The 15,219-nt window shown below is 39.8% G+C and overlaps 1 protein-coding gene across 4 annotated transcripts in view; it reads left to right on the forward strand.

Annotated features, from left to right (window-relative positions):
* LOC108431597 (E3 ubiquitin-protein ligase RNF123) overlaps positions 1-15,219 on the forward strand; it is a 205,893-nt gene that overhangs the window by 48,436 nt on the left and 142,238 nt on the right. For all 4 annotated transcript variants that reach the window (XM_037532207.1, XM_017704847.2, XM_017704848.2 and 1 more), the window contains exons 26-31: positions 824-931; positions 2,248-2,425; positions 4,195-4,269; positions 7,348-7,435; positions 10,349-10,436; positions 10,855-10,939. In XM_037532207.1, coding sequence (XP_037388104.1) covers positions 824-931; positions 2,248-2,425; positions 4,195-4,269; positions 7,348-7,435; positions 10,349-10,436; positions 10,855-10,939 — 622 coding nt within the window. The remainder of the gene's footprint in view (positions 1-823; positions 932-2,247; positions 2,426-4,194; positions 4,270-7,347; positions 7,436-10,348; positions 10,437-10,854; positions 10,940-15,219) is intronic.

Genomic DNA, 15,219 nt, shown 5'->3' on the forward strand with positions numbered 1-15,219 from the left:
ATAAATAAATGAATAATGATTTAAAAAAGGCTAAAAGCTAGCTGTGAGTACAAGCACTTTTATTTAATGTTTCATTACTGCATCGCACTAATGGTGTTGCGAGTGTGCTTTCTTTATAATGAAACATGCTGTTGGTCAGTGGTTTTAAGTACTGACGATATCCACAAAATTAAAAAACACAATCCATTGTTAGGGATTTTTAAACATTCAGATAGTCATGAAAGTTTTAAAAATTGAGTAGAAAATTAGACTAGATTTGATTTTTGATATGCAAATTGGCTTCTCACTAACAGAGTTATGTTAATGTTTTGTTTGCTCTTACTGCAGCAGGCAAAAGGCTACAGCTATAGCATGTTGGAAGCATAGCAGAAAAGCACTGTTAAAACAAAACGCTCATGTTCATTTCACTCTAGTCATAGGAAATCATTTAGTAAATTTGTTTTGTTTTGTTGGAGTATTTGACTCAAAGTGAAAACAAAAGGTTTTCAAATAATATCTTACAAAGATCAAATTCGTCTGTTTATATATGTAGATATACACACACTATTGCCCACCAATGAATAATTAACAGTGATTAGTATCAGCAAACAGGATGAAGCCTTTTTCAATGTAATGCACTAGATTGAGAGTGTATCATTACAAACCAGTGAAATATTTGGGAAAAATCCTTTGGGTATCTCTAAACATATTGCTTGTTGACTTCATGACTTCAATCGATTTTAATTGTAGAACATTTGTGAAACTGTTGTGTGTGTTATGTGACAGGGCTGTATACAAAAATATATATATATTTTAAAAATCAGCTAATATGCTTTGTGTGTAGAGACCAGATATTCTGGAGGAACTGCAGAAGAGCCAAAAAGTGTTTGCTGAGAAGTTGAACCACCTCAGCCGCAGGTTGGCCTGGATCAATGCCACCATTTACTCTAAGGTACAGCACTGACCTACATAATAACCACAGCTGAGACAGAGAGGGTGCAGAAGATTGCCTTCTCCCATTCATAAAGTTTTGCCAGGGGTGTGCCTGTGCATCGGGATCTTGTGATATAGCAATGCTAAACTATGACAGTATGTGTCATGGGGGTGTGACAGTGCATCGTGGATAATGGGCATTCGATTAATTACACCGTCTAATAGAGCTTCATTGTTTAAACACCAAGAAACAATCAGCAGCTCACTTCATCACTCATCCTTTCTCCCAGCTCTTGTGTCATTACTATGCTGTGCAGCAATATTATTATAGTCATCATTTGGGTTTTGATCAAAATTTTGTGAGCATATCATGGCATCTTTGAGTATTATGAATAGGATCAAATCGAGTCATGGGCTGAGTGTATCATTTTTCCCCTAAAACTATTACATTTGCTAATACATGCTAAAGTGGACATTTAAATTTGTCCTGTAAGGATGGACGTTTAAGCTGCATCTGGAAGAAATGGTGCTTGTCTTAATGCAAGGACTTGTAAAGACTGGAAATCAGTGTATGTACAGTAAATGTTAATGCACTCTAATTATGTATTTGTTATGCATGTGGCATGGACGTTGATAAGGAAGAGCTTATGTGATGAATCAGCATCTGCGTACTTGCAGTACCGGTCAGTTTTTCATGCAGATGATTGAATGTGTGTGTTTTATCCAAATGTTTATGCTTAAACTCGGCCCGAACAGCCGTTTTTCAGACTGAGTAGCCATTAGGTGCTCAGCACATATGGATCTTCATTGGAAAAGCATACCAAAGCTACATTAAGGCAATACAGGACTACTTTAAAGTTTTTTAAAACTTTTTTTTTGTCAAGTATTTTTGCTCGGTCATGACATTTGACTCCAACTCCTCTTTCCAGCCTAAAGACAAATTGCTTTGGCATTCTTTTTTTTGTAAAAACCTTTTTATATTTGCTAAGGTGGACGTTTAAATTTGTCCTTTATGGACGGACATTTAAGCTGCATCTGAAAGAAATGGTCTCAATGCAAGGACTTCTATAGACTGTAAATGAGTGTATTTGTGTTATTTTACATTTTTGATGTTATTGCGATTATTCTAAAATGTGAAAAACAATAATAATACGAGAAAAACCTTGTGAAGTGGTATATTTTGACTGGTACTGTATCACAGGGGATTTGTAACTTTACAGTTTCACTTTTGGACAAACTTGCCCTTCAGTTCATTCTCCAGTCATCTTGATGCTAATGCATGTTGTGTAATTCATTGGTGTCAGAGTTATATCTCTGTGTGTACGTGCGCTGCAGGAGAAGATGCTGGACGTGTACTGGCTGCTGCGCGTATGTATTCGCACCATCGAGCATGCTGACAACACGGGCTCTCTGTTCGCCTTCAACCCCGAGTTCTACCTCAACGTGGCCATGAACAGCTACAGTGCCCTCAAGAACTACTTCAGCCCCTCCAACAGCATGGATGAGCTCCCAGGTATTCAGTCAATAAACACACGACACACTCAATCAGCCGACCACTCCACACACCACTCGAGATCATGCATTAATGACGGCGAATAACACACTCCTTCACCCAAAAACTGCTAAGATGGCTAAGAGTGAAGCGATAGCCAGCGGGGGATCTGTTAGCATGATCTCATTTGCTTAATGCTTAACTGACGCCGAATGAATTTCATTTATCATTAGCGCCGTTAGCATTTTGGGTGAGGGATTTAAGCTGGTTTAAAGACTGTGGTGAGGATTTCGGGAGGATTTACCAGCTCATATGAAACGTTTGCGTAGTGATTTAACAGCATGGATTTGCAGCTCTGGCTCAGAAACTAATTTTGGAGACCAAATGAAGAAGGTTGCCAGAGACTATAGTTTTGTGCTTTTGCTTTAACTGTGTATAATATCAGAAGTTCACCAGATGACAGTTTTAGTCAGACAGTCTTATTAGTTTTACTCAGGTTTATCTCACAGATTTTTCCTCTGTTTGATCTGAATGCATCTCTCCTCCTTGTAAACTCCTTCTTGTATCCTAACTGCTCTGAGGAGCGTGAGGTTTCCTACTGAGTCTTGCTTAGATTTAAATATTACAAACTCAAACCAAAAAGGATTTTTAAGTGTTTTATTCTATATTTATTTTGGGAGCAACAAGACGTTTTGAAATGACTAAGGCTTGGCGTACACTGCACACTTTTAAAACAGAGAGCATTACAAACTCAAATTAGTTTGTCACAGAATTTCTTGTCTTTTGGTCGTGAGGGTGCTCACACTAGAGGACACGGCAAAAAGAGAGACTATACCACCTGTTTCATACCAGATGCGACGCGTTGTTCATTGTCTGTTTATTACTAGATGATATACAGAGATAAATAATAAAATCTTGACTAGCTGTCTTGACAGTTACTGGCTTTCTCATGCAGGTACCACATCTCTTGTAAAGTGCGCTTAACACACATAAAGAGTTTTGGCTACGAATAAGAACTCAAACTCCCAGAACTCCTCCGAGATCACTTACACAAGAACTTATTGGACCTGTTTGTGCTTTTATACGCAGTGAAAGTGCAAACTAGGGATTAATATGGGCTTGAGAAACGCTGATATCACAGTGAGAGCTGGAGAAATGTTTTGCTACAAACTGGCAGCTGAGCTGAAATGGTGAAGAGAGTGATTTGATGTCTGGATCCAACATTATAAACATGATTAGGGTTCATATCTGCCTGTGTTTTACACGCAGCTCCTCTGTCTTCGTTCCGCTGTTCATGTTTGATATCGTAGAGCCTCGATCACTTCAGATTTCGATCAGAGGACTTAAGATTTGCTCGTTTCTCTAGATTATCGCGTCGTCAGTCGCTTCTGATTGAGCTCCTGAACTAGAAAATCACCTGAGATTATGAAAATTTTTCGCTAGTGGCAGATCAGAGTTAAAATCAGCAAAAAACTGTGTTGTGCAGGCCCAGCCTTCGTAATATACTATAATTATTTATTATCTGTTATTTACTGTATTATCTGTTCTTGTAAAGCTGTCAGCAGTAAGATTTGGGCACCACTTCTAAAAAACCAGAGCATTTTAAATATTTATTTTAATATGATTTTATTCTTGAAGTTATCCATTCTCAGTCATTTGAAGCTCTGTTTATCATTCTAAAATCATTTTCAGCTTTCTAGTGTCCTACTAACTATTTGGAGCCTGTAAAGCACCGAACAAACATATCAGAATAATTTTTTACATTGATAAAATTTTTGTTTTACTCCCAGGCTATGAGGACACGCTCACTCAGCTCGCTGCTATTCTCGCCAAGCACTTTGCAGACCCACGCATCGTGGGCACAGGTAAACTCACCCCACTCCATCTGCAACACATGCTACAGTACACATCAGCCCAGTGCAGCAATCATTTTTAGTAATAAAGATTTTAGAAATTTTGAGGAGAGTCAGTCTTGCCCTGCATGTTTCCTAATCTTGACTGAGTACGGTTCATTACATTGTCTTAGTCCAGACTCTCCTGTAATAAAAGCTGAGCCTTCGTGATTTATGAGACGAATATTAAATTACAGACCTGGACCGCATTCATACAGTCATATGCTTCCACTCGCACCGAGCTTAATGGATGAGCTCTCTCTCCTTCTGTCTCCTCTCTCTCTGCTCTCTCGCTGACTGCCCCCCCCCTTGTGATTTCCTTCCTTCTCCACCTCCACCTCTCTCTCTTTCTCTCGCTCTCTCTCCCTGTTCCCCCTCATTGTTTCCTTCTTTCTCCACCTCTCTCCCTCTCTCCCTCTCTCCCTCTCTCCCTCTCTCTCTCTCTCTCTCTCTCTCTCTCTCCCTGTTCCCCCTCATTGTTTCCTTCTTTCTCCACCTCTCTCCCTCTCTCTCTCTCTCTCTCTCTCTCTCTCTCTCTCTCTCTCTCTCTCTCTCTCTCTCCGTTCCCCCTCATTGTTTCCTTCTTTCTCTTCTACCTCTCTCTTTCTCTCTCTCTCTCTGTCTCTCTCTCTCTCTCCCTCTCTCTCTCTCTCTCTCTCTCTGTTGTTCCCCCTCATTGTTTCCCTCTTTCTCCACCTCTCTCTCTCTCTCTCTCTCTCTCTCTCTCTCTCTCTCTCTCTCTCTCTCTCTCTCTCTCTCTCTCTCTCTCCCTGTTCCCCCATTGTTTCCTTCTTTCTTCACCTCTACCTCTCTCTTTCTCTCTCTCTCCCTGTTGTTCCCCCTCATTGTTTCCCTCTTTCTCCACCACTCTCTGTCTCTCCCTGTTCCCCCTCATTGTTTCTCTATTTATCCACCTCTCTCTCTTTCTCTCTCTCTCTCTCTCTCTCTCTCTCTCTCTCTGTCTCTCCCTGTTGTTCCCCCTCATTGTTTCCTTCTTTCTCCACCTCTACCTCTCTCTTTCTCTCTCTCTCCCTGTTGTTCCCCCTCATTGTTTCTCTATTTATTCACCCCTCTCTCTCTCTCTCTCTCTCTCTCTCCCTCTCTCTCTCTCCCTCTCCCTCTCGCTCTCCTTCCATCTGTCTTTCTTTCTTGGTCACATTCTTACTCTCTCCTTTTACCCCACTTAAGATCTCTCTCTTTCCCTGTCCTCTTCTGTTATTCTCTCTTGATCTCACTTTTTCTCTTTCCCACTTTCATTTGCTCTCTCCTTTTCATAGTTCTCCCTTCTCTCTCTCTCTCTCTCTCTGTCTCTCTTTCCCCCCTTTCCACCCTTTCTCCCTGCTAGCTTTTTGCACGTCCTGCTTTCTTTTTCTTTCTTTCTTTCCCATTTATTTCCTTTTTTCTCCCTTTTTTGAGTCTTTTCATCCCTCTCTTTCTCTTTCCCTTTTCCCCTCTCTCCCCTGTTGCCCTTTTTGCCCTTGCCCTCAGTTTTCCCTTCACATCCCTCTTTTCTTCCTCCCTCTCTGTCTGTCTCTGTCTCTAGCTTCTCTCTCTTTCTCCCTCTCTGTCTGTCTCTGTCTCTAGCTTCTCTCTCTTTCTCCCTCTCTGTCTGTCTCTGTCTCTAGCTTCTCTCTCTTTCTCCCTCTCTGTCTGTCTCTGTCTCTAGCTTCTCTCTCTTTCTCCCTCTCTGTCTGTCTGTGTCTCTTGCTTCTCTCTCTTTCTCCCTCTCTGTCTGTCTCTGTCTCTAGCTTCTCTCTCTCTCTCTCTCTCTCTGTCCTCCCTTTTGTCTCAGTATTCCTCCATCTTTATCCTCCCTTCTTTTTCTCTCTCTCTCTCTCTCTCTCTCTCTCTCTCTCTCTCTCTCTCTCTCTCTCTCTCTCCCCATCTCCTTTTTTTATTTTCTTTCTCAGTTATTTTCTTACTCAGTTTCTTTCTCGCTGTCTGTTGTTTTGTTCTCTCTCTCTCTCTCTCTCTTTAACTTACTGAAGATTTCTTTACATTTCCCTCTTTACTTGTATTTTCAATCTCTCTATTTCGTTCTTCTGTTCTCTCTTGCTCTCTTTCCCTCTTGTCCTCACTTGCTTTCTTCTTTTCCTAGTTCTCCGTTTTCTCCCTTTCCCTCTCATTCTCTCTGTCTTTCCCTTTTCCCCACTCTCTCTTGCCCTTTCCTTCAGTTTTTCCCCTCACATCCCTCTCTCTCTTCCTCTTGCTCCTCTCCTTCCTATCTGTCTCTCCTAATGTCCTATCTATTTTCATTACCTGCAGCGAAGGGCGCAAAAAGAATCGGGTCCAAAAATGTGCGAGTAATCTGTTAGAGAGCTATTTTAATGGGAATTCTTTAAACCTAATATAGCCAGTGGCTTCTCTGGCCTATTTGTCACTCAGATTAATTCTCCATATAAAGGTATAATTAAAAGTTGTCCCGTTCCTCTCTGGGAATGTGCCACTGTTTGCATGGCTTCAGATTTCTTTAACTCTGTGTAAGGGTTTGACAGTGTGCACTGAATAGTAATTCTCAAGGATTGGGACTCTTATGAGGGAGTCTATTCTATGATAGCAGTGTCTTTTCATTTTGGAGAAAGATAAGCGAGCTGTATTTGTAACATTTCCATGAATCCTCACCGCACTTGGTCTTGGTTGGTTGATATTGGCGTAAGTAAGAAAACATCTGCCAGGACGCCTCGAGGCTCCTTGTGACCAGATAGAATCAATAATAGATTTGCTGTTTGATACCGTCTGGCTTTCATACGAGGTTCTGTAACTGTAATGCATCTTAATGACATGCCAGGATACAGCATCAGTGTTATTGATGCAGCATGTCATCTCTTGTATCGCCTTAAGGCCTTGATTCCTTGTTTTCTCAATTAAGGCTGAGATGAGCTTTCAAGTAGATCTCACAGATCATTGATCACAAATAAATTGAAGCAAACAGACACTTGCACATTACCATCTTAAAACCGCTCTTGAAATGAGATATTTGCCTCGTCCCAATACGTCAATAAGCTTGAAACTTTGTCGTAAGTGTAACTGCTTGCTCCTTCTCCTCTGTAGACATCAAAGACTCGTTGATGCAAGCCCTAGCCAGCTATGTGTGTTATCCACAATCCCTCAGAGCAGTGGAGAGGATCCCAGAGGAGCAGTGAGTACCCAAAATCCCAACAGAGCCCAGATACGGCACTGCAGCACAACTACAATGACGTGCAGATGATCTACACTTTCAGTAGTACAATTTCAGTGGTAGTGGCACAATAAAGTAGTCGATCAGCCAAGACATATCTGACGTGTCTCTCAAGAAAGTTTGCTGTCTTTAGTTTAGATTTGGAAGTGCAAGACTAATATAGCTAACAAATAATGAAATCTGTAAGGCCAACAATTAGCACTGTGTGAACTGCATGACTACATTTAGTAATCTCCAGTGGAGCCTCTGCCATGGAAAGCCTGGTGGGACACAATAGACTGTAGCGGCAGCAGCCGACTTGTCAATGAAACTACACACAAACCTGATCCAAACACACTCGCTTCATCAGTGAAATCACAAATTCACAACGTGGTACAGCAGTTAGTGGAAGTGGAAACAGCAATATGAGGGATATGATAACAGCATTAGATCTCACAGAACCTGGTTATACAGCATCGCATTACAATTCTGAGTTATTTATCAGTAAGCGATCATTGTGGTCCACATCTACATAGCCAAAATAGCGTTTTAGAGCAGGGAAACATGCTTTCTGGGCATTAGGAATAACGTGACTTGTAGTAATGGAAATTGAGTCTCTGGTGATGGTCACTGCTCAAAATAAATCAATTCAAGCAATAAATCAATTCATGGCAAGAGCAGGCAAGGAAAGGAGAAGAGTGTTTTTAGCTACACTCACAGTTAGCCATGCTTTTCTTTTGAACCTCTCTGGATTGAAGGACTAGTTTTTGTCCTTTCCTGGCTGAATGATGTTGAAATCCTCTGGCTGGTGTGTCCCAAACGTTTAATCTCTAATTTCTGCTCTAATGGTTGAGTACCAAATTTATCTTTTTATTACATTTTTGACTTGAATCATTATATTACCTTGTTATTATGAGTGGCTACCACAACTGATAAGGAACAATGTCTAGCTGCGTAGCAACACTCCTACCGTAAATGTTACTAAACGCCTGTATGTTCATTTATTATTTTTTTATTGGCTGCTCTCAACATGGGACCAACATGATCATGAACATGTGAGTGCTTTTTGACCGCTCATTTGGTCAGAGGACTGCTGATGGGCCCCACGCTCACCAAAGAAAGACTCCCAGGAGACATAGGTAGCCTACTGGCATTTACACATCAGGTACAGGAAGATATTTGGAATTTATCAGCCAGCCCTACCATTGTTGTATGTATAAACACGCAACAATGTCAGTTACAAAGTAAAAAATTATGTATATTAGTTGTTATACTGAGTTAATGACATTTTTTTGGCTTCATATTTAGTGACCTGAACACATTTTGTACATGTTGGTATTTTTGGGGTCAGTTTGACTCCAGGTGTTTCAGCTGTATAAAATAACAAATATCAACAATTTCACACACATTTGTTTTGGATGATATTGAGGTCACTATTATGTGCATTTTTATAATCTTCAAAAAACGTCCCTCTGCTTTACGGCTTATAGTAGTGCGAGTTCCCGTGATATGAGTGAGGGGAAAACATAATTCCCATGAGAACTTTATTTCCCAGAGGTTTCGATTGCTGGGGTCAAACTGGCCCTGAGAATAACAGAAGGATCAAGCAGCAGCAGCAGTTGTTGTTTCCGAAAAAAATTAATTTCATGAGTACAAGCCTTTAGCTAGAACAGTGATTAATACATTCTAGTGACAATGAATAAATGATAACTGCTTTAGCTTAATGCATCAGATATTCATGCCACATCACGTCAGAGTACAATTAACTGCTCAACTTTCCATGTAGCCATTGAAGCTAAAAAATCACAAGTCTTTAAAATTAATGGATGAAAAGCAAAAGAGGCTAGTGTACCTCAAGTGTAGTGATCAGTATCTGAGTATCACTATGCGTCTATTCCACACCGGCTGCGAGATTCATTAGCTCGTTTTTTTTTCCTGTTTTTTTTAATTAAACAGTTTTATAACAGGTTTAAAGTTTGACAGCGGTCTACCACAATCAAGTTTTACTGCCTTATCAGTAAACAGTCTCCTCTACATAATGCTAATATGATGCAGTAGCATCTACCACATCAGGAAGATCATCACGTTTTAGTATGTCATGTTTGAGTGTTAAAGCTTAATTATCTCTATGGAGTTTATACTTCACTTAAGTGCAAGTGGGTTTAAAAAAAAAAAAAAGCATGGCAGGTTGGAAGGGCTTGTGTTTTGATGGATGTAAGATGCAAGACCAGCACTGTGTTGTGGACTGGAATGTAAAATAGAGGCGTATTAGTTTTGTCAGAAAGACATAAATAAATAAATTTATAAATAAATACTTAAAATATTAAGATTAAGAAAATATTAAGAGTGCTTGTTTGGAAATACCGCCAAGTGTTTGAAGCCTGCCAAATGTTGTTTGGACCCTACTGTCGTCTGTAACAGTGGACAGATGTACATTTTATAGCTGAAAACTGTAGCGGCCAACTCGAAGCCTGAATGTTGTCTGTACTTTAGTCCATTTTTGTAGATAACCGTATGTCATACAGCATCTGAAGCCACATAATTATTTATATATATATATATATATATATATATATATATATATATATATAGATAGATAGATAGATAGATACAGTTTGAGGTACATTTGTGAAAATTAAGGCATGCGGTCTTTTTGATTATAATTGGTGAGGTATAAGCTTCCAGTATTTGTTATCCTCAAAGCAGCAGTACAAAACTAAGGAAGCAGACTTTAGGCACCAAACATGTCTGTTTTTTTTTTAGTGTATAATGTGTACATTTGATTTTTTACTGAACTATTACTAAGCTTTCATAAGAAAAGTTTAATAATTTTCTCTTGTATTTATATGCCATGTTTTGGTACAGACTGTTGTTTGATCTTTAATATTTCTTCAGGCGTGTAGCCATGATGAGGAACCTGCTGGCTCCATATGAACAAAGGCCATGGGCTCAGACCAACTGGATCCTGGTCCGCCTGTGGAGGGTGAGCCTCTCTTCTCTGTCCTCTTATCTCTTATCCTCTCTGCAGCTTCACTCCTCTTCTCAAACTCTTATCTAATAATGTTCCACCCCAGTGCAGGCGTCTGAGCTTCCACTCCAGAAGAGTTTGTTTTTGGAAAAATAAATCAAATCACATTGTCACGTTTACTTTACATCACATTCAAAGGAGTGAAAATCTTGTAGCCCCCTTTTATTTCAATTAATTAATTCATTATGGTGTAATGGTTCTTATATTAACTTACACTTACTTTAATGTCCTCTCTTGCTCTCTCTCTCTCTCTCTCTCTCTCTCTCACTCTCTCTCTCTCACTCTTTCTCTCTCTGTTCTTTCTCTCTTTTCTCTCTCTCTCTCTCTCTCTCTCTCTCTCTCTCTCTCTCTCTCTCTCTCTCTCTCTCTGTAGGGCTGTGGTTTTGGCTACAGATACACTCGGTTGCCCCACCTGCTGAAAACCAAACCTGAAGATGCCAACTTGCCCAGCCTGCAGAGTGAGTGCCTCCTGTCTTTGACTCTCAAATTACTCTCATAATCTCTTCTTTTTTCCTTTACATATATTCATGCTTCCTTCTACTCTGTTCCTCTCTGTCTCTCTTTCTCTCTCTCTTATTCTTGGGATGTGCACTCTCTTTCTCCTTCACCCTCTCCCTCTTCTTCTCTCTGTCTCCTGCATTTCTCTCTCTCTCTCTCTCTCCTTCTCTCTCTCTCTCTCTCAAGCCTTTCTGTCTCTATGTCTCTTTCTCTATGTTTCTCTCTCTCGGGATGCTCCCTCTCTCTCTTCCTTTTCTTCTCTCTCTCTCTCCTGCATTTTTCTCTCACACGCACATTCTTCGTTCTCTCTTTGTCTGATTCTCGGTCACTGACTGGTTGTCTGTCTGTCTGGCTCTCTCTCTTTCTGACTCTCTTCTTTCTCACACTCTCTTGCTCTCTTTCTCTCTTTCTTTTTCTTTCATGGTTATTTCCCTCCTCTCTCCCTTTCCCTCTCTCTGTCTCCCTCTGTCTGTCTCTTTCTTCACTCTTTTCCTCTTTTTCCTCTTTGACCACCCAGTTAACTTTTTTGTCTATAACTTTGATCATTGATGTTCTGAGCTGTAGTTTCTCATTTGTAGACATGCAGCTAACTTTGCCTCCAACATACAGACCTCATTAATGTTCCTGTCTTGGTTTGCATTTTTGTCAGCAGTGCTTCTCTAATTGTGGACTCTCTTTACTCTCCTCATTTTAATGTGTCTGAATAAGAGATAATAAACTACTCATGCGTGTTTCTGTGCAAAATGTGTCAATGCCTTCACGCTTAATGGCGCTGTATTAATATCCTCCTTTCCATACTAAAAACCAAGCACTAAATCTTCTTCATCAGCATTGACATACACAGCACAATGCAAGCTGAGAGCAGCTTATTAATAGCATCAAAGAAAACAAATGCTGAAAAGAGCCGTCATCCATCATGTGCTGTAGTTCACAGAGCTGGTTTCAAGGTACCTTTTTCTAAATTTGTCTGAGATTGTGTTCTCATGGAAAAGCCTTGGACAGTGCTGTATATTTTCAGATATCGAAAGCAGTCTTGCTCCATCTCAGAGCTCCCATTCTCTGAAGCCAGAGTAATTGCACCTTAAGATCTAATTTAGGCAGCTTTCTATTGATTTGTTAAAAAAAAGTGAGGTTAGTTTTTAATGGTTATGGCTTGGAAATAACAGCTTCTGTGATCTATATAAACTTATATAAGCTCTCTCTCTCTCTCTCTCTCTCTCTCTCTCTCCCTGTATATATATATATATATATATATATATATATATATATAGACACAGTGGGGCAAAAAAGTATTTAGTCAGCCACTGATTGTGCAAGTTCTCCTACTTAGAAAGATGAGAGAGGTCTGTAATTTTCATCATAGGTACACTTCAACTATGAGAGACAAAAAAAACAATCCAGGAAATCACATTGTAGGATTTTTAAAGAAATTATTTGTAAATTATGGTGGAAAACAAGTATTTGGTCAATAACAAAAGTTCAACTCAATACTCTGTAACATAACCTTTGTTGGCAATGACAGAAGTGGAGGACAGAAGAGATTCTTAAAGAAGAAGTTACAGGTCTGTGAGAGCCAGAAATCTTGCTTGTTTGTGGGTGACCAAATACTTATTTTTCACCATAATTTACAAATAAATTCTTTAAAAATCCTACAATGTGATTTCCTGTTTTTTTTTTCTCATTTTGTCTCTCATAGTTGAAGTGAACCTATGATGAAAATTACAGACCTCTCTCATCTTTCTAAGTAGGAGAACTTGCACAATCAGTGGCTGACTAAATACTTTTTGCCCCACTGTATGTATGTAATGAATGAAGGGTTAACTGTGCCTCAGTGCACCACAAGTGAAATACACACCAAACCACAGAAGCCCGGAGTCCTGAAGAGCCTTCCCAAACATTCCTAGATTGATTTAAAAGTGATTTGAATACATCCCATTTCAAGGGTTTTAGTGACAAGAGTGGTAGCCACAAATAACATTCATAAGCCAACACTTTTTACAGCTGGGAAGGTGATGACCAATAAAATAAGTTGCCTTTGCATCAGCTTGGCAGAAAAAAATCATTTTCTAATTTTGACAAAATTAGGTTCTGCCAGCTAAATGGAAATCGGCATGAATATTTTTAAGTAATGTGATCAATTAAAACATTTTTCCCCTGTAGCTGTGCTATTGGATGAACTTAGGCAGTGTTGTCTCTCTGTGTGTAAAATGTTTTGACTCTGTCTTTGTGTTGAGCTGCAAGGGGTGACGGGGGGACTGAAAGCTCCCTGCTGTACAAACTACTCGCACTTCTTCACAAATACGACCATGCAGAGATAAAACAGACAGCCCAACTGCAGCTTTCTTCATATCAAAATAATCATGTGCAACTGCCATGATTAAAAATGAGCATTTAAAACACAGTAAAAACACTTGAGGCTCTGCATTTTAGTGTCTAAATTGTGAAAATCTTATGGCCGGTGTGCAAAACAATAGCCAGTATAATTGGACCATTTTTGTTGTGAAAATGTTCGAAAACAAAAACACACACACACACAGGGATGTGTCTTTTAACCTGCCCCATTACCGTGCCAAGTGATGGCACACTCTGACCTTAATCCTTCTTCTTTAGTTTACCTTCACTCTTGGTTTGGCAGTGTCGCTCCAGCTGATGATGGGAGAGCTTTGTTAAAATGCCCTGTGAGGTTGCTGACAGCACTTGAGTGTTCCTTATCCGTGCTGTAACCTTTAAGACTACAGATTGCAGCTCCCATTTTACCTCTGCTGGCAGCTACTGCAAGGACTCTGAGCCTGTGGAGATGCCTTTACAGACCACGTGTTTTGGCACATGAAGCACAAAAGCTGTGTCTTTGTGTGTGTGTGTTTGTATATGCTGTGTACGCGGTATTTCCCAGTTGTTTGTATGACTGCTGCCAAGATTATAGCATAAATTATGCTTCCAGGTGAACAGGCTTTGTTTACTTTGCACATAAATTCATGAGATTTTTTGTTTGGCTATCATTCACTGGCTTTTTGCTTGGCACAAAGGCAACAGAATCGAAGCAAGCTGCATTAAGTTGAATCCTTTTTGAATTTTAAAACTAGTTCAGTTTGGGGTGCACAATATATTTACCTGCCACTTTATTAGAAACCCCTACCTTGTAGCTCCACCTTGGTGGTGTACAGGTAGAGACTGTAGCCCATTTCTGTTAGTTAGTTATCCTCTAGGCCAAGGGTCGGCAACATGTGGCTCTGGGTCCGCTTGCGGCTCTTTTACTGCCCTGTTGTGTCTCAGGAGCAGAATTTGATTTGTAGGTAAAAATAAAAGAAAGCTCTGCTGATCGTTCAACACAGTTTTAACATTAAAATGGTCTTAAATGCTTGATTTCATGTATAACTGCTAATTCACCCTTTAACCCTGAAGGTTGGCCTGCAGACTGCTGGTCACCATAACAATGCAGACAACACCTAGCTAGTAGCTAATGAAACGGCAAAGAGAAAGATTTAAGACAAACAATGATTATGTAGAGGTGAATGGACTTATTTGCATTTATAATCAGTCCAGCTGGTTTTCTGATATGTTTAATATACAGCGAGAAATTGTCAAATACTAAAAGTCACAAAGCTGAAATCAGCATCTTATTCGCCAGCTTCATATTCAAATTTTCTTCTTCCATGGTGCAGTAGTTACCTTACAGCACCATTTAAGGTAGACTGTAAAAATTCAAATGAAGCTGGCGAATGAGAGGCTGACTTGTTTTGTAAAAATTTAATGTTGAGAGACATTTTAAAAAAACTATTATTTTACTTTTGAAGAAAGGTTTCCTACCAGAGATGTGAGAAAAGCAGCTATAGCTGAGCTAAAGGTTAAAGCAGAGTTATACAAGTCTGTGTTTTTGCGAAATATTAAGACATATTTACAGCAGAGATGGTAAAATGTTACTTCAATACAATGGACATAAAATGTTGTGGTTCCCAAGGTGGTTTGATTTTCGTTGAAAGGACAAAATGGCTCTTCTTAACATTTGGGTTTCTGACCCCTGCTCTAGGCCTTCATCAGTGGTCAGTTTCTGTGTTTGCTTGTTTGCACTCTTACCAGCACCACACACTCTACCATGGCCACTAACTACCATGTCATTGGACTTGTGATCAGAAATTGACCAGTGATGGGATAGAAGGGGGCTGTCAACAGATGGGCTACTGTGCCCCAATATAGTGGACCTGTAAGGCAGTTGGAGCTCATTAAAATGGACTCTAATAAA

The sequence above is a fragment of the Pygocentrus nattereri genome, chromosome 21 (genome assembly GCF_015220715.1).
Source record: "Pygocentrus nattereri isolate fPygNat1 chromosome 21, fPygNat1.pri, whole genome shotgun sequence".
Lineage (NCBI taxonomy): Eukaryota > Metazoa > Chordata > Actinopteri > Characiformes > Serrasalmidae > Pygocentrus > Pygocentrus nattereri.